General features: G+C 39.8%; 1 protein-coding gene across 6 annotated transcripts in view; it reads left to right on the top strand.

Moving 5' to 3' along the window:
• The first annotated feature begins 6,789 nt into the window (after positions 1-6,789).
• Positions 6,790-25,001, top strand: part of ctnna2 (catenin (cadherin-associated protein), alpha 2) — a 270,720-nt gene continuing 252,508 nt past the window's right edge. For all 6 annotated transcript variants that reach the window (XM_053419592.1, XM_053419591.1, XM_053419593.1 and 3 more), the window contains exon 1: positions 6,790-6,891. In XM_053419592.1, coding sequence (XP_053275567.1) covers positions 6,790-6,891 — 102 coding nt within the window. The remainder of the gene's footprint in view (positions 6,892-25,001) is intronic.

Raw genomic sequence — 25,001 nt, 5'->3', positions numbered from 1 at the left:
CTCTGTCACAGTTGTGCTAAAGTCAAAACCAGTGCTAAGTCGATGGAGGCATAAAAAGCGATGAATTTGCTAATGCAGAAAATAGCACGTGAAGCCACTTTAAATACGGTTTTATGGTTTGTCAGCACTGAGTTTAGTGTTTTAGCTGTTTGTCTTTTTTCCTGTCAAGTAAAGTGCATCTCGAACGGGATCAGTTTGTGTACTAGTCAGTCCATTGAGGCGCGAGATCACACACACTCACATAATCACAACCAGAACTTCCAATCTAACTAATGCACAGTAAATGGCCAGCGGGGGAAAGACGGAGCACCTTGAGTAAACCCACTTGTATAAGGGAGGATACGGACATTCCACATGAGCCTGCAGTGCTAACAACTGAGCAGCTGTGCCGCCCATCTGTGTTGCAGTTCCTTTAGAGAGTGTTTCCAAGCAAGATCTCACATGAGCGACAATTTCATTGCTGTGATCAAGATGTTTTTATGTGTGTTGTTTAGTTGCTCTGCCAAAGAAGTAGTATGACAATGCATGCTCATTACTACAAAGGGTTTTATACTGGTTCAAACTGTCAGAGTTCACTGGAAACCATATGGTACACCATCTTGCCTCCTAATCTTCTTAGATTATATACATAAAGTATGTATTTTTTGGGCGTACCTATATTTTGTGACTCGCATTATGGAAATGTCTCTCATCATGTTTAAAATGTCATTGATTCCATTGTATTTTTATCAACCTTTTCATTCACCGATACAAAGGGAGTAGCACGGAAAACACATTTTAACTTGATATGGCGATTAGGCAGAAATTATTATCGAACAGAGTCAACTAAAATATTTTCTGCAACACACAAAGCAAGAGAGCTAATAAACAATACAACTACTATTTGGTGATAATTTCTTGCTAAAGCCAGCAGGCAGAGTCTCTGCAGGCTAAAGATGAACTGAGCTGTGAGACACCATCGTCACCTGTTAAATATTAGGTTCTAGTTGCAGTTTAGTTACCTCAATATAATGTGTCATGGTAACTTATATAGTGTAAATTGAGTCTGAACTGAAAGAAGTTGTAGTAGAGTTATTATCAACACATGTAGAAGTGTTCTATACAGAGGCCATAAGTACGACCCGTCAGGAACGGCTGTTGTTAGATTCAGACTGGAAACCTTAAAGGCAAAGTGCCCCCAAAAATGAAAGATCACTCATTATCTGATCGACACTATACCTTTAAGTGTCTTGAAAGGTGTATGCAGCACTGCAAACCTGTTACTATATCTCAGAGTGATATTAAAAAAGTCTCAAAACCAAATACTGGCAATTATATATGGAGATAACTAGATGTTTTAAACAATATACCACATTTTCTGGAAAGACAAAACAAAACAAATTGTAAAATTGGGCCATGTCTTTGCAGATATCAGACACAATAGTAGACGATAACACCTAACTTTACTTTGATTTGGAGTGTCTTGAGAAAAAAGTCTCCTGTGTTATCTCAGTCTGACGTTTGTCTTTACTTTTGTGGCTCTCAGTCGTACACTCTCCTTACCGTTTGACATTCTTACATTGGTGCTAGAAGATGTTAGCTCTGTTTGGGGAATCGTCTGTGGTAGAATTAGCTAAGAAGGCTTTTCAGGTCCCTGTCAGAGATTCCAACCTCATCCATTTGACAGATTTAGCCCCTCTTCTAGCTACAAGATCCTAGTTTTGTCTGTACTGTTGCTATGTCATGTTCTCTCTCCTGCATTTTTGTTTGTGTTACCTACTTGCAAACATGTGTCCATCCATGACGTGTAGAGGAATTGAGAACATTATCCAAAAACTGTAAACAGGGTAAATTGTGACACAATAAAATAATTCATAGTGCAATTTATTGAACCATTGCCTTTTGATACATCACTTAATAATATATTTTCTTATTGCATGTACACGTTAGTAATCCAACTCAACCTGCCTGGCCTAGTTTTCAGTCTAATCTCTTCCAGAATCACACTCCCCAAATCAAGCTAGGAGATCAAACCTAAAAAAGTTAATTAGGGTTAATACCGTTACTAACACTTACGTAATAGAATTTACAAGAAACTCATAACTGGAATTAAATGAACAATAAAGTAAAGTATTCAACTTGCTGGAATACAAAAAGATGGATTATTGTGTATATACATCGTAAATTATTTAAATGTCTCTATTTGCCTAGTTTGACAAACAAGACAACTAAATAGTAGTCTAACATGCTATACACAATTTCCGAGTAAATTGCCTGTGAAGGTCCTTTGAAAGACTTTTCAGAATGACCTTATAGTTGGATTTAGCTTATCTCCTATAGTAAATACATATTTTTTCTGCTCTCCCTCTGCTCTTCTCTGTCAGTTGCAGACAAACTCACACACAATTGAACACAGCAGACGGCAGGGCATCTCATGAATTAGAACCACTGAGATGTGACTCATGCTTCACCAATATCATGTTTGTTGAACCAAACCGATTTGAGAGGGAATGATTTTATCCCTCCTCTGGAAAAGGCTTATTCTTTTGTGGCGAGTTCTTGTTGAAGAAAGTGGAGCCCTCATCCCGAGTGGACCAGGGATCTGAACAACATGGCACATTGCTTGTTTACCCCTATTTGGCTGCAGTTAATTTTCGACCATGTGAACTAGATAATCATGTGTAGGATTGTTTGGCTTTGGAGGAGGTATGCACTGCACATCGTGCCATTCTGCTCTTCACGGTTTTCCAGTGCTGTCTGATAAAAACCGGAGGCTAACTCGTCACCGCTGTGGAACAGCACGCATGTTGGTCATCAAATGATGTGATCACATTCTAGTTCTATTAGATTCCCTGGGCAGCAGAGATGTGATTTTAAGATGTGTAATGAAGTTGGTGTTTCTGTGTTTGACTGTGTACTTGAGGCTAAATAAGGAGAAGGGAGAGTCATACAGTTTGTTCTGTAAACCGTAAGAAATGGTTATATGATTATATGAGGCCAATGACCATCCAATTTATATATGACAGCATGAGGTACACGCATGAGGTGTTACTATTGTAATTAAATAGTACTTCATTTTTCAAGTTATCTTATCAATGATACATGGTAGAGAGACATTTTCATTAATTTCAGAAACAGCCCCTGAATGCATTCAGTACTGTCACATTTGTTGTTAAATGGTGCAGCTAAATGTGCTGAGTGCAACTGCCTGTTTGACAGATGACGGTCTCTCAGCTGCTGTGGTCCGAGCTTAGTGAGAGATTCCGTCATAGGAACATTTTCCGTGAAATTCTTTCAGGTTGTGAAGATTTTATTTACTTTTATTTATATTGTGGCCACAGTCAGTGTTGTCCGCTAGTGCACAATAACAACTTTTGTGACATTTCATGCAACATTTGAGCACTTGAAACATTTCATTTTAATATTCACAGGTGTTGTCTCCATTGGTAAACAGATTGCCAATCTTCTTTTAGTTCTGCATTCATTCAGTGTTCATTGTTCAGGAGGTTCTTACTGAGAGCTGAATAATTAACAGAGTTCTTCTTCCCACTGAAACAAAAAATTACAAAAAAAGCTAAATAATGCAGTTTCACAATAATAAAAAAAAAGTCCTTTCCTGATGCTCTGGGTCGTCAGGAGGGACGGTGAGAGGGACACTTACCATATGTCCAATTACTGAAATGATATACCAGGTTTGTAATGACTGTACTTTGTCAACCATAATAACATGGAGCCATGGATTTTCACATACCGACAGGATGATTGACTTTGCTAATTGGCTAAATCATACCAGATATTACCATCATATGTTAATTTACATGCTTTGACAGATATGAAAAACTATTCAATGTGAGCTCGCTGCATGGCAGATAAGAAACTGGTGAAGCAATGGTCACCACATTCGAATGTAATATCACAATACTATTCAAGCACCATAATCCAATCCAATTTTATTTTATTTATTATCTTGAGGCACTTGAAATGTGAAACCTCAAAGGTAAACATATGAGTGTTTTGCGCAAGGTGTGAACCCAGTCATTTTTGTCTCACAAAGTCCTGAAACATTGCCATCACTGACCGATGACTTAGAGCGGTCGAAAAAATACGACAAAAGCAGCTTTGATGATAAGAGACTGACTGAGGCGCTCACATTCTATCTTGCTAAGAACATGGTGCCGTTCAAAGCTTTGGACAATGTGATTTAAGGCACTGATGCACACAAGATTGGTGCTATGATCTGCAAGCATCTTGAATTTAACATTTTAACCGGTCATAGTGTTGACATTTTTAATTTCATGGGTCTTGATTTTGTGTTAAAGTTGTGAAAAGACCTTCCACCCCTATTGCACTTTATATTGTTTGGAGTCAAATAAAAGCTGCAGGTGTGAAGCACATGGTCATGGCAGTTAAATAGATCAACAGTAAAGTACATCACGAGTCACCAGAACAATCGCTTTCACTGGCAGTGATGTGTTGTGAACTGTGATTTGCGTGCTGTGCTTGCAGTCCGCTGTCTTTCAGTTGAGCCTCTATTGTAATGATGAGAGCGTTTATATTTCAATGAGACTGTCATGTTTGCTTTAACCTTTCTATACAAGCTGCATTCAGATTCTAAAAAGTCTTGCTAGGTCATCATAAAATAGCGTCATGAATTATTTTATTATCTGCGCTTCAAATAAGGATTATTTTCATCACCAAATGAAATCATGTCAGCGGAAAAAGTTTTTTAAATTATATATTTGATAAATGCATTATTATATTAATCATTTAAATAAAAAACAATTGTTAGATTCATCGATAACAAAATGCTCGATAGGTGCAGCCCTCCTCATGAGTCATGGTCAAGCTCTGATTCATTGTTCCTGCCCAATTTTTCTTGCAGAAGTCGAAAACGAAATTACGTTTTTTAATATAAATGCCTATGCTCTCTTGAGGAAACTAGTATGTCTGAGTTGTGGTTTCATCAATAGCTCCAGGTTGCCAGTTTTCCTACTGTTCATCCATCTTATCCCACTGTGTGTAGTATTAGGGGCCTCTGGCCCAGATCTGTCATTCTAATTCACATTCTTTATTCCCTTCTGCCTCATTGACATTGGCAGTAGACCAGGCCAGTCCCAGCTGGCCCATTCTGAAATTGCTTACTGTAGAAACACATCCGCTCAGTAACAACACACTGCTACCCCCATGCCAGCTGTTCTGTTCTCTCGTTCACCTAATATAACCCCATTTAATTTAAGAGCTTTTAAAAACTGTAATAGAAAAATACGAATTACAGAGCGGATTGTCTTAAGAATTGTACAGATCACTTCAATCTCAGGTATATATGAATTTTACCTTTGACGCCTGGTTTGGCTGTTTTCTACAGTACAGAGACGAGGCTCTTGGGAGGGTGGTCAAATTAGCTGAATGATTTGAACTTAAGTCAAACTTATTCTTCAACTTTTCTGAAATGTGTGTGTCTCTGCTTGCCTCCGTTAGTCACAGTAAAAGGCTACAGTTCCAACAATGTTTGTATGTAAATGATGTAAAGTGATCAGAATGCTGCTCGGGCTTTCTGTAAAGCAATATGGGCAAATCTAAAACAACTATCGCTCTACGCAGTGCAGTGTTGTACAGATATGTTCTAGAGTTATGTGAGAAATTTATTTAAAGAAACGTTTTGGAGTGAGAGCAGCAATTAGTTATGGTTTGTTCAGGGTGTTTGTGCATTGTGAATATTTGGTTTTTCACATCACAATTGGACTTATTCATTATCATTAAAACATATATACAACTATACTACAGGTTTAGGTTTTTCACAGTACAATCAGACAGTAGCAAGAAGAAAAGACAAACAAATATGCTCACGGATGAAGTGAACACTATTTCCTTCATATTTTTGTGATTAGACTGTCCAATAAACCAAATAACATTCAGCTATTGGGTCACCCCAGATTCACATTATATAAGTTGAACAATTATAGTGAATCAAAGAGTACAGACCTCAAGTACAGCACAATCTTGAAAAATATTTAGTATTAGTAAAATATGAGTTACGGTAATTAGACTGAACCTGAATGATTCACACCCTCCCCTAACCTCTGCAATATTAGGCTGTTAAGCACTTTTTTTGTTGGGTTGGACGTTGGTAACCTGCTCACTGTGGCCACCAGTGAGCTGACCGAGTTACTGTGCTGTAGATTCCTCTCTCACTCTCATTCCTCCCACTTAATTATTTCCAGGCTGTTGAGAGTTTTCGACCCTTCACGCTTTCTGAGCTCATCACCTGTGACAGAAGTAATTCTTGGCTATTTGACAGATTTTTCTCCCTAATTGATTTCTGCAGTCAACATGTCAGGAGAGTATAAGAAGTCGGATTCGTGTGTGATGAATTTGTTGCTGTGGCAGCAGCACATGTGACACTTGCCTTCAGAAACCCGACAGGACTAAATGAAAAACTATTAAGGGTGATTAACTTTGAAAGGCTCCCACTGAATGGACTTTAAAACACTCGCGACCCCTCAGCAGCTTTAAACAAACACTTAGTTCAACACTGTGTGATAGACGCAGGGACACTGGTACTCTTTGCTTTCAAAAATAATATCTCTTGTAATGAATAAACGCATGTAATCGTCTAATACTGACGTTTATGGCAACGACATTCAAACAAATCAATGTGTTTAGCAGTGCACAAACATGACTTCAGGGGTTGTAATTGTTGGAGAAACCCTGCATTTATTGGTGATCAGTGTGTGCTTTACTGGGCCAAAGGGTTTTCACTGCTAAAGAGTTTTCTAACCACTGATCTACTCTTTCTCCTCAACAGAAACCATGACGACCGCCACCTCCCCCATCCTGTTGAAATGGGACCCGAAGAGTCTTGAAATCCGCACCCTGACTGTGGAAAGGCTTCTGGAGCCCCTGGTCACACAGGTAGTTCAATTCACTGCCTTTTATTTTCTAATCATTTGAAGTTTTTGTTTACAGTGAGTAGTGTTTTCAAGTCTTCTAAAGTCGGATGGCCCGTTGGTAATGGACAATATGAGAAAAGTAACTTGTCATAGCTCAGTTTGAGAGCGAAATTGATCATTTTTTTTTTTCTCGCATATTAGCTGGATCACTTGTTACAATTATGTTAAACTGTGTTGGGTGACAGCCAAGGACTTTGGCTCGTTGCCAGTGGTTTTGTTTGGCTTTCCTGCTGAACAGATTGCTGAACAGATTGCTTATTGTGACTGTCTGTGGGTTAGTTTGATATTATTTAGATTTATATAGATTCTGATTCAGAACTTGTTTGACAAATGTGGTTCCAGAACGTTTCTCAACTCGACCAGGCACCACCATTAAGGAAAACTGGGTGGCAAGGATTTTAACTTCTGGGTACGATGTTACTCTATGATCTCCCTATCTGGATTAATAATAGAAACCAGCACATCTATGGTAATGGCCATGATGGCTTCGCTGAGCCTCGCTGAGTGGTCTGATACTAGTCTAGTCAGTGGTGTGCATTGGGTTTTTCATTGAAGATTTTTAATCAAACCCCTCTCATTTAAATAGCTTGCATGGTCTCCGTAGTAATGTGATGACATTCATCTATTCTGTCATCTCTTTTTCCATGTGTCTCTTTTAATTTAATGCTTTCATAATTGTTCTGCTCTTGCATCACATTGTATTTTTAGTGTCATTATGTATTACCTTAACTTTACTCCATTTAATTCTGTTGGGTTGTCTTTTTACTAAAGGATGTTTCTCAAGACTGAAAATACTTGGTTGTTTCCATCATGATCCATGAGTTATTCACTGGGAAATCAACAACATGTTGAGAGACGCCCTGTCTTGCAGTGTTGGAGAGAAACAGAAGTTGCTGGATCTGGCCCCTTTGATGGAATCCTCCACAAAATTTGATGGGTTCTTTCTTAGCCCAAGTCTGATCATTCCACCACGTTTTGTGGAAATCTGTTATATCAGTTGTATCTTTTTGGTAATCCTTCTAAGTACCAAAAAAAAAAATGAACAAGCGCTGAAACATAATCTCTTTGCAATGTGGAGGTAATTACAACCAAACTGGAAGATAGAACACTTAATTAAACATCCTTATTGCTAAACACTTCCTAAAATGACAGAAACAATCATTGAGATTTTTTTGTAGCACCATGTCCCATCTGCTAACATGGAGTTGGCTGCCCTAAACTTCTGTCAGCCACTAGGGGGAACTACGTATATTGGCCCCACATCTTTTGTAGCATTCAGGTTGTCCATCTATACAGTCTATGGTCCTGGTTGTGCGACATATTTTACTTGGATCTATTCTCAACCAGAAGCTGCTGTTTTAACACTTGTTTTAACTTTTTCAAAATATAAAAGCAACTGTTCTATCAGATACATGGCGGATGAGGTGTTCCAATGATTGTTGGCCAGATATGGTAATTACATACACAACGCTGTTGCTGGCAAACAAAAGCCTTGCCCCTATGCTACAGTTTGTCCGCTGCTGATTACTTAGATGTTGCTGAGAGAAGGGTTTTCCTTTAATGTTGCTGGTGTGTGCTTCAGGCTATACAGCAGCCCCTTTACATTTAAAGGAACTACCATGCTTTTTGTGGGACAATTAAATGATCTAATTATTTTGTAATTAGATTTCTTAATTAAACAAACAGAGCAGACTGGGCTCCACTTAACACAAACTGATGCAACTGTTTGCATTACAGTAGAGCAGCGGAAAACAACTTGCCCTATTTGTTTCCAGTGATCCCACGACAAAATCTAGAAGACTTAATCACTGTAATCTCAGGATAAATGCAGACCTCAGATGGGAGTGCACCTATTTACTCCAGAGACATCTTTGGCAACTATCCAAGGCCCTTATAAAGTTGCTTTATTGCAGGTAATTGCTGAACCACTGACAGTGGTGGATATTAGATTTAGAGAGGGTGGGTTTAGACTCGAAATCCAGCCTGTTTGCTCTTCGGGCCCCAAGAGAATGTTTTAGATGCTCATTTTGTTTGTGCTCTACCTGTTAAAAGAGCAGTACACAGGCTGTTTATCCCCTCTTTCCTGCTGCTGAAGGTAAGTGATTCTGTGGCTTCACATTGATAGCCTTGACATGTTGCACATAATTACAAAAAAACTAAAACAACTACTGTGCAGCTACATATTGAATTAGATGAAGGCTGTATTAAAAAAAAATATATACATTTATTTGCTGAACTGAACAAGAGAAAGTCTACAGATTCCACAAGTATATGGGCATCTTTGGATTTTGTACAGGTTGAATTGAGGCTCTTTTTGATATGCACTGGTTGTATTAAAACCGCAACATTTCTGCTAAGGCTAAGGCTTGCCCAGGATTAGGTATTGTGACTCAAAGTTTGTTTGTTTTCTTGTGAGTCAAAATGACAAATGCTTTAATTAAGCTCTCATATATGGTCTGTGCAAGCTTGCATCACATTGAATACATGCACTCAAACAGTAGAAGGTGGGGCTTCAGATTTGTTTACTAGTGTGCACAGATGTAACATGTTAAAGTGCAAATCCCGGTGATCCATTAGACCATCATTGCACTAGACCTGCTTGCTAGTTCTCTGGTGGCTTAAGTTTCCCTGTAGCAGTTCATTTTGTGCCTTTCTGCTAACGTAGACAAAGTTGCACTTGTGCCAAATGACCAAAAGAGTCAGAGGAAAAAAAACAATATTTTCCAGCCAAGGAAAATGCATTGTCAACAAGAGGCCATGCGTCCCATGAGCACATTGGTTCCCAGTGTGGTATGATTTCTATTCAGTCATTCAGTGCTTTTATTACACCACTAAGAGGAAATGCAGTAAAGACCAAATCAAGATATGGCTGAATATGAGCAGCTGAGAATGTGTTTCCCTCCAGATTCATTTCATTTAACTTTCTAAGCTTGAGTTATCCTAGGCCATCAAACACCACCATCCGTCTGCTGATCTCTGCTTGTATAACTTCATGGGATGGGGTTTGCACTTATATGCTTTAATTGGGTTATTAAAACTACTAATGAGGCATCATTGCTGTTTGCTTGGAGGAAAACCCAGACATGTTTAAATTTGTTTTCCCATTGGCATCATCTCCCCAGTGATTAGCATAAACTGTCTGCACAAATCCCTTCTAAAATTTACACTTTTAACAAGTCCTTCTCCACAGCTTTATGCCTGGTTTGAGTTGAAACTTGCTGGTAGACAGTAGGTTGTCATGTGGAGTTGTGTTGCGTGTATTTTTTTTATTGTCTGTCAGCTCCGTCCTGTGTTTATTCTCGTGAGTGGTCGTCAAAGTGTCACGAAAGTAATTGCTTGACGTTAGGAGGAAGAAAGGATCATGAGCATCTTTAAACATATTGTGGTCATTTCTCATTTCTATCTATGGCGGTCTGCCCTAGAAATAAGCTCTACTCTTTTTCCAATAGTTATTTCTGGATTCATTCAGACGGCTTCAATCCGAGGGTCTGAATTCCCAAACACAAAGCTAGTCAGTATTGTATTATTCACAAGTTTTACCGTCTGTTGCGTCCTATTGAGTTAAATTATGTGATTTTGTGATATTCATCGTCTGTCTTTCCTAAATGACTAAAACCTTTTGTGAATTGATGAATGTTATAGTCAATACCAATTCATCATCTACTCCACTGCACAATAATAGTAAAAAAACAAAGATGTTATTGTCGCTAAATGGCTAAACTGCCTAAATTGGAGGAAGCACAATCGCCTGCTCTGGTCGTCCATCTTTTCTGCAATAAATCTGAAATTTAAGCATTTTCAGATATGAAGGAAACAATTTGGATGATTCAGTGTCGTTGAAAGGAATGAAAGGTTGCTTAAGGTGGGCAGACAAACAAGCTCAGCCTGACATTGAGATAGCAGGCTCGTTCATCATGGCCAAGCCTCTGTTACCACTGCTGTGTACTTGCTAAGTCCATCGCGACAAATACCAAGGGACCTCCTTTATCACTGCGTGTAAGAGCAGCATGGTCCTGATGTAGTTATGAGTTAATTCTGCAGGTGATGGCAGAAGGCTTTTAATGCATTGTTGGGAAGTAGCCTTGAGAGGCATGTGGAGTAGCCTGGATGCCAGACGAACTTAGCCCCGCCCACAACATTTTTGGTCGGGCAGTTCGGTCTGGAGTCGCTCCATTGGGAAAAAATTATGGGGCGTGTTTCAACTGACCAGGAAGTAAAATTCCTCTTCGCTCAATTGGATAGACCTACAACCAATCAGAGCAACGTAGTATGTGACGTATGCTAAGCAACGCATTGTGAGTTCACACCGGACGCTTCAGCGCAGCGCCAAGCCTTAAATAACAGCTGGCTCCCATCCACTCCCATGTTAAAACTTTGTGCCGGTCACACCGGAGGCTGAAGCACCACGCTGCGACAAGGCTGCCTCGCGGTGCTTCAGCCTCCGGTGTGACCGGCACAAAGCCGTGCAGCGATCTACTGGATCAACGGGTGATATTATTAGCGCTGCCCGGCGGTTCAGCGTCGCTTCAGTGTCCGGTGTGAACAGCCAAGCGCCGGGGCGATAGGGATTAGCGCGGTGCTCTGGCGTCGCCTCCACGTTCTGTGTTCCTCTTTCAAAATGAATGCGCTGTCGATGTCTTCTAAAACAGACTCAATGGCAGCATCTACACATCTCAGCTCGCCAGCGGCAGGCATGTTTGTTCTCAACCCGAGGACACTGTGATGACGTGGTTGATTACGTTACCGTTGATCATCTGTCAATCATCGTATAAAGCCCGCCCTGACAATCTGATTGGCCCGGTCGGGCCATAATTTTTTCCCAATGGAGCGACTCCAGACCGAACTGCCCGACCAAATCTGTTGTGGGCGGGGCTAAATTCGTCTGGCATCCAGGCTACATGTGGAGAAGTTGATCTGTTTTCAATGACCAAAGTCTAGACTTTATTTATCCTTATATAAATGTGGTCAATAAGAGAAAGCATCTGCCTAGAATGGTTACATGGTTTTTGAAATTGGAAAGGGTTTTATATTATCAGCAAAGCAAATATAACAATGGGGCATGTTTGAGTTTGACAAACTTTCTTCACGCAGAATCCATCTATAAATATATATCTTTATCTAATATTAATATGGATCTCTTTTTAATTTCTAATTATTGTTTAGTATTACACATAGTTTGGGTGATACTACTTGTGCTTGTGTATAATTAACGGAAAGACATGTATAATGTGCAACACAGTAGCTTGTTAGGCATTTGGAATGAAGTCAGCACTTTCATTTGGCATTTTTACAAGTTAACTGGCATATTTACACAAACTATATGTAGCTCAATTCAAAATTATTGTAGTAAACAACCCTACAGGCAACCATCAAAACTAATGGAAAAACACATTTTATTCTGTCATAACTACACCGATGTTTCTGTTTGGAATTATGTTCTGTTTATACAGAGACAAACTTGTTGATAGTGACACTAAATTAAACTTTAAATTCACCTTCTCGATAAGTACGTGCGTCTAAATCATTGTATAGACCTTCATGTAAGTGCAGTGTGAGTTGTGCCAAGTAGTGTGTTACGGTGCTTTTACTGCGAGGACGACTGATTTAGATTTATATTCACTCATATTCACTTCTGGTGAAAATAAGTGTGTGGAGCTTGTTAGTCTCACGTCATGTGATCAGTCTCAGAGCAGATGCAGCCAATGAGGTAAAAACTCTTCAAGTCAAAGCTCACGTTGTGCTGCGGTGTTCCTCAGGAGGAGGAGTCGCTCGTCCACCCATCGAAAGGGTGGCACTTTGACCCCAGGCTCCTCCAGTCTGCATATTCAAGTGTCCTTTCAAGATATTAAGCCTTAACTGCCTGTGATCATTCTGCATGTATGTTGGAGAAGTACTATCAATCTGTAATATCTTAATCTAACATCTTTAAAATAAATGTATTCAGTATTTATTTGTATGCGTGTTTTCTGTCCATCAGCCAGAGAACCAGTACCTGGTAAAGCTAACACCTACAGTGTTAGCTCTTACAGGGTTAAAACGCAACTTGAGTCCCACTTGTGAAAAACAAAGTGGATTTACCCCCCCCCCCCCCCCCCCCCGATCTCTCTGCCCTAATTCTGCCTCTTGGATGGGATTTCCACGATCGGAATGTTTGGTCATTGACGTGACGTTCTTTTGATGATCTTATCTTATCTGCATTACCAGGGCAGAGAGAGCTATCACTTCTTATATCTAAGTGATGGTTTCCTTCTTCGGGGGGTGGGGCCTCTGACTCCCCTGGCTGCTTCTGATACTCTAACTTGGATTCACTCATGGTGAGTACTCATGCCAGCCTTGCCAGTGCAACTTGATTGCTTGATCTCAGTGGTAATGTTTTATGTATGGTGGGTTGTGCCACATGCTCAGGTTATTCTGGTCCTGCACTTTGTGAACTTCCTCAAACTGACTATTAGGAGCTGCTGTTTACTGTGTTCACCGATTGTTGTGCAGCAACTGTTGGTCTTTGGATCTCTGTCATTCTAGAGCTCAACACTGACTTGTTGAATTAAGGCCTAAAGAAGCAAGTCGTGCTTTGAACACAGGCACAGACTCAGGATAAAAGAGTGAAGTTATTGAACGTGGTGAATTAACAGACAGCACAACACGAGTAAGGAACTGTTTGTCTTGCTGCTGATCAATATTCTCATCTATTATTCATGTGAGCATTTGGGAATTTCTGGCAGAAAAGTATTGGTGTGGATAGCGCCTGATTTATTTTGGTTTTCTTGTGTCATTAAGTGTTAAGTGAGGCAGGTTCGAGCCTGGTAATGAGCGAGCTGCGGGCACCTGAATGGCAGAGATGACTGTCAGCGGAGGATGATTCAACCAGCTTTGTTTTTGTGTAATTTTCAAGGCCAAATGGTTGAGTTTGAGAACTTGTCGGCACCTGACACACAACCCGCATACAAGCTCCAGTCAAGGGGCTTAACATTAAGGGAGGGGAGACGACGACGGGAAGGGGGATTAAGGCTTCATGCTGCATCACTGTCATAATCCATTAAGCTAGCGGGAATGGAGGAAGCCTGGACCTCAAACAGTCACTTTTCGGAGGAAAGAAGAGAGGCATTACTCCTCCTGAGAGTTTTCATTGAAACCGAAGAGTAGCTGCTCTCAAAGTTGGGTAATTTTGGAAACTGCTGCTGGAGCCAAATTAAGTTTAGAGACGAGTCAATTTTGGGAATATGAAGACGGCAGTGGCATCAGAACTGTGACTGTTTAATAACTCTGGATTATCTCAGAAACAACTGTTCACTTAGCTATAACCTTATTGATCTATCCACTTTTGAAGCACGTTCACTTTAATGTTATTTGAAGATAATTCTTCTCCAGATTGCAGTTGAGTCATTTCGAGGTAATACAGAGCATTGTTGCAGTCTTGTTAGCACGTCTTCCACTGCATTTGTGAAAGCTAAGTTCTGAAAAATAAAGAAACAAGCTCTCTGGATTCGGAGAAGTTGAAGTCCTCCATTCTTTGTACTTTTTTCGACTCCTTGTCTGAATTTGGATGACAGTGTTTGGAAGAGGCTTTGAACCCTGTGAGAGGCAGTGATGTTCAAAGGCTGTCTGGAACCCCTGCTTCTCCTGGCAGGCTCCTCGTCGAACACTTGCCATGTTACAGCAAGCAATCCTTAATCTAAGATCGAGGGCAGAGCAGGGGAAGGACTTAGCAGGAAAAACAGGAACATCCTGTCAAGATGAATGTTTGGTGTTAGAATAAAGTGATGCCAGGGGGTTAATGATGGTGATGTTTTCCAAGATGATGTTTTTGACGATGTTCAAGGTCCACTGAAGTTTGTAATAATGACAAAACCACCTGACAGTGTGGGAAACTTAGATCTAAGGTAATTTGATATGCAGTCACCATGAGCAAAATGAATTAAACGTTTAAAATACATTTGCTATCATTATGTAATGCATGTGACACATCTGTACGCCTCCACAGCTGGATCAGCTGATTCTCCTACCCACCTTGATGTCGTGACATTTCCTAAGTTCTCAGATGTTTCTGTTGGCTCACACACCTGCTCCCCCCTGTGAACGCTTTTATCTTTGTTGGACTTTATGCCTCACATGGTGTTTAACAGATCAATTATTCTTTATTCATTATGAGTTTACTTGAATCCAAGTGAACAGCACCCTATGTAATGTAAATCTTTTTTGTACAACATTAAAGTTGATCAGATAGGAGGGAAAGAGAAACAAGGTCAGGTGTCGCAGTTTATTTTGTCTTGGACATGTAACAACTCCTGGTGCACAAATGGAGAATATAATGGTTCAGGCAAATTATATTTACTGTAAAGTGAAACAGAACTGAAACATTCAATGTTGGAAGTTTGCTTTTCCTAAATTTAAAAAAGTCAGTTATTGGATTATCTTGATATCTCACAAATCTGTACAACCTAGGCTAAAAGGTTATGTAACTTAATAAATTATATTTTGATTCGGACCCTACGTAAATATATACATACAAAAATTGCAGTTGTTGTTTCAGAAATCTTTGCTGAAATAACTCGTAAATCATATTGGTCCTAATATTTCTCAATATGGAAACATGAACTAAATATTTCTCTGACCTTTGTACAATGTTTAGTTTTTGATATATGCCGTTGATCAGGCTGCTGTGAACTTGATGTTGAAAATCAATGCACAGTTTCTTCTTTATAAGTTACTTGTTTCTCTTCTATCCTTTTCTGTGTTTATTGTTCCTCACTCTACTGTGGTGTGTCCACACACATACAAAAAAAAACAACAACAATACAGTTGAACCAATGGCCTGAGAAAGGCGATAATAAGATAGTAATGTAACTTTGTTTTTATTCAATAACATGATGAAGATGACAGCTGTGTGGTTACGCTGATCTCCCTCTGTGAGTGTCTGTGTCCTCATTACCTCTGCCAGAGCCTCGGGTCAGTCCTGGACCTTGTGAAACACACTTTCATCTGTCTCTAGGCTCTATCTTCTGACACCTTGCTATGTCAGCATATGGCTTGCCCCCGGAGTTCTGAACAGCCGCCATGCACAGATGCGTGCTAACCACTCTCTGCCAACCATTGCCGCGGAAACGCAACCTTCCTGTTTGCAGCATTGTTCTCACAGGCATAAACTCCACTAGCCACTATGTCCTGTAGTCAAAAACAATTATGACTTTGCTTTTTTACTTTAAACAATGTTAACCCTAAATGTACATGTGAGTAAGCCATGACAGTGTAACAGTAAAACACAGGCACACGATAACACAATAAATGTACTTCGGATCAGTTCAGTTTAATTTGATCATTTGCACTTGTGCTTTCCCCACTGGGACATGTCGAGATGTCTTCTACCATATGAATATGCACACCTTGAATCCAATTTCTATTTCTAACTACAATAATTAAAGACGTGACCTGAATTATTTTAAATAATTAGGATGTAAGTAGTAAACACCGAGTTTAACAAGGTTATCGACACCTCCGCTGTCACAGAGTGTGTTGTGTATGTCTTCATAGTGATGGTGTGTAACACACATGTTCTGTACGTACAGTAACTTATGGTCAAAGATTCAGCCTGTTGTGGTAATAAATGGAATGGCATAAAGTGCGTGTTCTAAATGCTTAGTCAGCTAAAAAAGATGGACTGTGGAAAATTAAACGTGACCTTCATGTGACTCTACATTACAATGTCGTGGTTTTTGAGATGAACAAAAACATACTGTTTTTAGTAGCACACCATCTTTGATGTCCTTGTCAGAGTGACAGCGACATCAAAGCTAATGCTCAAAAAAACATTTTTTTAAATTTTTTAACATCAGACACAAAAGGGGAAAAGATCTTTTCTTCTTATGTAAACAAATCAGAAGGGTTTACATTCCCACATTTCAAAACATTATCTGAGCAGACATTTGACATATGTCACAATAAATCATTGAGCCCATAAATAAAAGCCCATATTCAATTGTTATACATTCAATAACGTGTAATTATCTCGATACATAAAGGACATCTTAAAAAAACTGATATTTTTTCTTCAAAATCTGACTTTAATTTATTTGATTGCATAATAAATTCAAGAATTTCAAGTATTCAAGATTCACTTCATTGTTATTCAGACCGTACACAAGAAAAGACACAATCATGAAATGACATTGCTTCCAGCTCACAAATGTAATTTAGGTGGTTTCCTTAATAGGTATAAATTAAAGCTTTTTATTAAAGGTTTTATTTGATTCTTTAAGTATTTTATTCTTTAATTCAGTTTTGTTGGTTTAATCTCTTTTTAGAGACCAACCTCTTTTCTGTATTTCCAAAAATCAAAAGCACTTATTCCTGGCACAGAAGTGGTATTGAAACATATATTAATGAGTGAGCGAATGTAAGACACTTTCCATATGCATGAAAAATTGCCTCTATCAACCCTCAGAGCTGTGGGAGCAGCAGAGGAGAGTCCAAGGTCAGTCTGCCATGTGATGTCTGGTATTCTGTGAACCAGGCCCCGTGGAATCCATACACATCTGCCTCATAAGACATTTTGTGAGCCAACACATACGCACATTCTCACAGCACAAAGCATCCTGGAATGACAAGACTGTGACATAATTCCACACGGCCTCTCCTGCAAAGATGCTGAGCAGATATATGAGTGGAATAGAGCTGATCCTTGGGGGATCTTCACAGGCTTCTGACAGTGAGCCAGCAGGGGTCCATCTCCCCCTGCACTGTTGTGTGAATGTAAGAGTGCAAGAGGGAGACGCAGGCGACGAAGGATAAGAGAGGAAGTCGATGAAAGGTAAAGAAGCCGACAGATAATCTCAGATTGCGGTTGTCTGCACATTTGTCTTTGAGCAACATCAGCACAGATGAAATTCAAATGAGACGGAATAACCCCAAAAAGTTCTTTCTTGATCCAGCATTATATGTATTTGATTTAAAGTTTCTTTCTATTGCTTTTCTCCACATGGCTCTCCTCTTTCCATCTGACCTTTCAATCTGAGGTAACTTGATGAACACTGTTATTATTTTACTGAATAGAAAAAAAAGATACAAACATCCAGTTTCATAAAAAATGAACTTGCCAAGTTCAACCTTCAGACTACTTTTGTCTTCAGCCCTCCCTGTAGTTGTCTCCCCTGATTTAGTTTGTATGCACTGAGAGGCAGATTTATTGTTCATTATAAAGTTTTGCTATGGTTCCCTGTTGCCCATTGTTGAGTAGATTATGTGGGTAGTTACATCACTTTGGCTGCATAGATCTGAATAAAGGATTCATGGTTTTTGCCGTTAACATCTCACATTTACACAGAGTAAATTCAGTTACTGAAAGTACCACTGGAAATCAAATTATAACATGTATGTAGTGTACGCACAAGCCAGTCCTGATGAATTTGTGTAAGTGGGTCCCACTCTATTCTACTTCACTGAAAGGGATTTTCAATCTCAAAAGAGAATTTAAAACGGTTCTGTTTAAATGTTTCTGACATGTGAAGTAAAGATTTTCTTCAAACATGAAAAGCACATTTGAAAAAAACTTTGTCCAATGACTCACATCGATAGAATCAGCCCTCAGACACTTCTCCTCGTTTTCTTGATCTTAAGTCTTTATTTCAGGCCATGTCAGAAAAATCGACATATTTTAAACCTAACTTACTTAATTGCCTTCATGAGGTACTGCCTGTATTTTGTGTTTGATTTGTGATTCATTAATACAAAAAATTCCCACTATAAGTAAAGTGCAGACAAAAGTAACTGCTGTGTTTGCAGTCTCTATCCAACAGAGCACTTGCAAGACATTCTACATTACCTAACTTACTGTCAAGCTAATTGTTGTCTATTTGTGAAGATTCTCAGGCATCCAGGTCATTGTATTTTCAGGAGTTACACAAGTTTACACAGGCAACTGGACTTGCCTGTGTTTCTTGAAGACCTTTCACCTCTCATCTAAAAGGCCTCTTCAGGTCTTAATTGGTGTATATTTAATTAATTTTAATCTGACAGTACTTATACATTTGATATTGATTATTTCTGTTATCACATCTGCTAAATGTTATTTTAAATCAAAACCTTACTGGACTGTTATAAGAGTATTCTCACATATTCCTTAAGCTAATCTTTTTTGTCCAGATCCCGACACTATTTTTGACACTGATCTTCTTCACCATGCCTCACACTGGAAGCCATTTCAGAATGCGGGCTCAGAAAGCTTTTATGTGGTTTCGTCTTTGAAGCAAGCAGCATTTCAGAAGGGCATACACTGCATATACTTTTCCCACTTGTTCTGAAGATTATGTGAACAACCTCCAGGCTTGCAAAAATTTAAACCAGTCAAATGATGATTTATTGGCACTTTCACCAAATAAATGCAAAATTGTAACACAAACTTTGTGTGTGTACTGCACTGGAGGTCAAAGGTTTGACAAAAGTAAATAAACACTTTTAAAATTGGGCATTGTTGCACAATCTTTTTTAAAAGCAAAATTGTGCTGGCGTTGTTCTGTTTTCCTCAGATTCGTTCCTCAAGGACTAATCATTAACTTTGTTCATACACATGATGAATGGTATTTTCAGCTAGTTTTTGGAATCCAAACAAGTTGGTTTTATAAAATTTTTGTATTTATACTTTTCTACCCTTTTCTTTCAGCTATACTCTGTACCATGCTTCTCTCTGCAAAGAGCAAAGTGCCCTGAGGTATTCAGATTCAGAATTTGGCTCCTATATCGGGCTCTGCCGAAGCTCTGGGCCACTTCTCAGATGGGTGCAAATTGTCCTTACAAAGCATGAAGTGGTTCAAAACATTGCCCGACTGAAAAAAAACGAACATTTATTGTCACTCTGTGGCTCTATCAACTCTGAATCAAAAATGTTCAGTCGTGCCTCATAAATGAGGCAACCTCATTGATAGCAAACAGACATCTGTGGTGAGGATTATAATGAAGGGGTGGGAAGATCAAACAAGAGCGTAGGAAAACGGAAATACGAGGTAGTGAGGAAGTGTTATGGTGGAAACTGTCTGTTGCTCACTCAAAGCAGAGTGAATACATGCTGTTGTCTGAGGTTTACCTTACAATTTATGAGCATTAATATTGCAGATGACTTCTTCTTGTGAAAACAAATTGAAATGCAGAATCTGGATATCCATGTAAAATGCTAGAAATGGCAAAGTCCCCAGCCGGTGAAAATCAGGGTTTTGAACTTGATGAGGTGATAAGAGACATATTTGGAGTGAAATGATCAGTCAGTGTCATGGTTGTGTATCTCTATTCTAAAGTCACGGTGACATGTACACAAATGGAGCAGTAACGAAGCTGCTGTTCACTTTCATACTGTGCGAGCAGGAGGGTGAATTAAACATTCACTTCCTGTAGTGAAGCAAATCACTGCAGTGTGCCTTCAGTCAGCCTCAACCAATAGTAATGCTGTTTGTGTGGTTGACCCCCCCCCGACCCCCCCCCGGATATATATTTAATTTGCCTTTGCAGGGGATATTATTTCCCTGCTTTTGCATGTTTGTAAAGAAAGACAGATTCAAACAGGCAGGGTCTGTGATGTCACAAATGTAAGACACCAATCCTGTCTACTTGTGGGTGTGGCTTAGTAGCTGGGAAAGGCTCCTCAGCAACAGGTGAGCTTTGAGAATGGGGGGAGACATATAAGCAAAATCAGAGAAGGTAGATAGACAGTGAAACGGACGACAAATCATTCAAGAACATCTGATATCATTTGCCAACCATTGTCATGTTTTACCATTTCCCACTCTTAATATCCATTATGAAATTTCACTTTGCTTCTCCACCACTCACAGGCTTGTTCCTCCAGGGGTTTTATGGTGACATGGTTGCCAATGCATGCTTAAGAATGTCAGAGCATGTCAACTTGCAAACCTTCCTCTTTGCACCCTAGGAGGCTATTCAGGTACCAGTGTTAATGCCCACTAATCCCTGCTGCTTTGCACTTCAGGTCTTGATAACTTCAAAAGATACTCTAAGAAGGGACATGATATCACTTGAGCTCAGCTTTTAGTCTAAAAAGTCCAGGATGCATTTTTATCAGCTCTGCGGCATTTAGGACTACAGAGCTGCTCCCACCAGGTGCACGGTGCAGTTTAAAAGATTTATGTGTAAATATATACTAGACAGCATGTTTTTCCCTTTCAGGCAAATTTGCATTATAAATGTGAGTTGTAGCCACGTTCTATATTTAAGTGTCTTGGCTGTGTGTAGTGTGCGTGTGCAGATGGATGTAGAGGTTGCTGGTGATTAAGCAGTCAGTATTGTTGTGTTGTTTATACATTGTCACTTGGTGATCTCCCAGTGTGTAACATGGCTCGAAGCCATAACAGCAGCTACCTTGTGAAAACAGTTTCTATATAGTCACTCAGAGCTGGGGTGCTGATTTCTACTCAAGTGGAAAAACATGGAGGACCCCTTCCAGCTTTTGTCCCCTGAGCATTTACCCACATTATGCACTTTACACATGGGCATAAATGGCCTCATCAATTATTAAACAGGGAGAGTTATGTATATCACTAAGTGTAGGAGGGAGTCAAAGGTTAACCGAATCCGTGCATGCATGATCATGCATGAGTGTGTGTAGCTGGCTTCACACACACACAAGCACACACACACACACACACACACACACACACACACACACACACACACACACACACACACACACACACACACACACACGTGTTATATGCACACACCGTTCCCTAATGTTCAACAGTTAAAGCGCATCACTCATCTGTTGGATGTGAGTCTCAGAGGCTGAAGGCGGAAAATTGAATGGCTACGCAGAGCCACAAGGAATTACTACTGAGTACAGAGACCACTGGCCAGTGCTCTGGAGGGGAAAGGGCACATGGCATTTAATACTATTGATCAGCAATAAAACAGGAGGGCAAGGCACAACAACTTTTTATGGCTGAAGGAAAGGTTATCTGCACTATTGCTGCAGCATAATCACTTATGTATTACCTGGTAATTGTTTTTTGTCTAAGCCTGGGGGTTTTAGAACAACGGGGTCGCTCTGAGACACCACTGCAGATAAGAAAGAGCTGTGATAACACCTCTGCCTTTTTTTGGGGGGGGGGACGCATTTTGTTTGATAAACTTTCAGCGCAATAATTCAGTGTCCTGGGAGGTGTAAATCTTTGATATCCAATCAGCAGCAAGCTTCCATATTTGAGTCGCCGTAAAAAAATCCTGCATTCTCAAGTAGGATTTAAAGGTGGGGGCGAAGCTAATGAGTTCTGGCAGAGACGTGGGCGCTTATGGCGAAGGTGTGAGAAATAAATGGAGTTGGACATGCCTCGGTTGATGATGGAAAATTGCTAGATGCCTCAGACTCTATGAGCCCAGCAGCCAGGCTTGTTGCTGTACTTTACAGTTTTGCAGTAGCAGGGGGAGTTAATTCAGCATTCAAGACAAATGTGACTACGAAAGTACTCTGCACCGGCGGAACACAAGCAAGCTGTTTACTACAAGTGCCAATGACATGAACAAGGAAACTGCTGTAATTTATCTTATGAGTTATGGAACTAATGGAAATATAAACTGATCCCTGTATCTCTGACCTCTCTCTCTCTCTCTCTCTCTCTCTCTCTCTCTCTCTCTCTCTCTCTCTCTCTCTCTCTCTTTCTCGCTCTCACACACACTCAAACACAGAGAGGAAACTCAGCAAGCAAGCTCCCAAATGATTTAGCATATTTGCCAGCAGACTTTTGATGTGCTAACTTTGCTGCAGTAAAGTTTGCAGTGCACCTCATTATTATTTTATTTTTACCGACATATTGCATAAATAACTTCCCCATCCCTCTCCTGCAACTCTTCTTTTTTTCATCTGATAGTTCCAATGATGTTGATCTATCACTCTAAAGTTTCTGATTAGAGCTTGACATTTTAGCCTTGAGAATATTTGGAGATTCGTGCTCGCTGGCTGATACCTGTTGGTGCACAAATTTGTGCTGTCAGACATTACTTTTTTATCTTTCTACATTGTAGGGTGGTGATGTAGTGGAACCCAACCTCTTAACCTCATCAAATCTCCAACACTTATTTGTTCTAATGAAACATAGGTCTGCACATTTTAAAGTCTAGTCAGACTGCATTATAAAGAAAGTTTTTTCTGTGTATTCAAAGCTTTCTTTACTTGTGACTTTATGGAAATAAACCCTGTGTGCTCTTGTATAAAATACAAGCGGTGCTGCTAATTGACACGATAAATGAGCTTGGCTGGGGCCAATTACCAGAAAAGGGCATGTTTACCTTGCCTCGATGCTGGATTTATTTTGTTATGTTTTAGGCCACATTTGGATGCCTGAGGCAAATATTACTGTGCTTCCATTTAATTTCTTCCTGCAAAGTACTTTGGTTTCTACCTGCTTCCTGACGGATCCATATGATTATGTGCTCATTTTTTATTCTGTCCCCGCTATATAGGTACCGAAGAAGTGAGACCTGCATGTTTGTATTAAAATCATGCACGTCTCAATGCCACACTACAGGACCATGGGGCGTTATGGGAGAATGGGTTTGATCCTGTACTACTCTCCCTTTTAATGGTCACATGTGTCCATAGAGGAGGAAGTTAGTGATTATGTCTGAAGTTACACAGATGCCTCAGGTTAGATAAAGTTTTGAATCACTTTATCTTAATTAAATCTTTCAGGCTGTTAACCTAAAGCGAGTACTGCTAATACAGATGTTGAGAAAATTGTCTTTAAATCCCATTCGTGCACTTTTTAAAAGTATTCTCATCCTTAATTTATTTTATTTATTTGTGTGAATTCTCAGTCAGAGAAAAGTTTGGCTCGCAAAATGTTTGTACATGTAATACCAAGCAGAAAACATACAACTTTATCTATGGTTTAACATTACTGTACGTTTTTTAAGTAGCTTGGTTGCATTTGTAAGTCTTAAGTATTTGTTGGGAGCATCCCCATTATTTTCAAACACCCTCATTGCTCGAAATGTTGTAGGCTTACATCATGTTGCAGCATTCTTTCTCTGTTTTCTTGATCAGCCCAGTATGGGCTTGATGGCTGTCAGTTCTGAGCATTTTCCCAGATTTAAAGAGCCAGGCTGTTTGTCACATCCTGTGTCTCTTTCCCACAGAAAGACTGATTAAACTTGGATGTGTCGCCATCACAGTAAAAAGTTGCAGTGTCTAAGGACTTCAGAATATAACTCAGAACGAGCAGTTCCTGCAATGTTTCTCCCTCCAAGGGAGGTTTGTTAAGTCTGATCTCATCAGTAAAAATCTGCCCATGTATTTAATTCCTTCACATCTGTTTCTTCCTCTGGAAGGACAGCAGCTTTTCACCAACCTTGCTTTTATATCGTCAAAAGTGATGAGAAGTTTTAACAGAGCTTATATCTCATTTAAAGTTTAAACCATAGACGTAGAAGTAATAAGCAAAAAACAGGATAGAAATAAAAAGCAGGGTGGAGCATTAACTGAGGCCAGAGGCCTTAGTGAACAGGTGGTGCTTGAGGAGTTTTTTAAAGCTGTCCAGAGATGCAGCGTTGCGTATTTCAGCAGAGAGAGAGTTTCAGAGGGTGGGGACTGCGACACAAAAGTTTCCAAAAATTTGCATAAAAGTTTGGCTTTGGGGAAGGAGAGCAAACCTGAATTTGAGGACCGCAGCCATCTGAGTGGAGTGTTGGGGTGGATGAGGTCAGTTAAATAAAGTGGGGCTCAGGAGTGGAGGGATTTGTAGGTGAGAACGAGGGGTTTGTATTTAGTGTGGGCCTTTATCTGAAGCCAGTGGTGGTGAATGAGGGTCTGGATTATATGATGACATGATAGCTCCCAAAAAAGTGAAGCCAAAGTGTCTTGATCAGCCCCTAGTGGCTACCTGCAGAATAGGTCATAAACCCTGCATCCTCCCTGTTAGCAGATGGGATATGGATCAAACTGTCACTTTAGGTTGTTCTCATCACACTGATGTTTGTTCAACCTCTCATATTTTCTGGTAAGTTTAGTTTTAATTAGCTGTGTGATATTAAAACGGGTAAAACGTCATGATACACAGCTGAGACTGACTCGCCATCGGT

Source organism: Pleuronectes platessa, chromosome 3, assembly GCF_947347685.1.
Source record: "Pleuronectes platessa chromosome 3, fPlePla1.1, whole genome shotgun sequence".
NCBI classification, from domain to species: domain Eukaryota; kingdom Metazoa; phylum Chordata; class Actinopteri; order Pleuronectiformes; family Pleuronectidae; genus Pleuronectes; species Pleuronectes platessa.
Note: the sequence above shows the minus strand (reverse complement) of the source record. Positions and strands in the feature narration are given on the sequence as shown.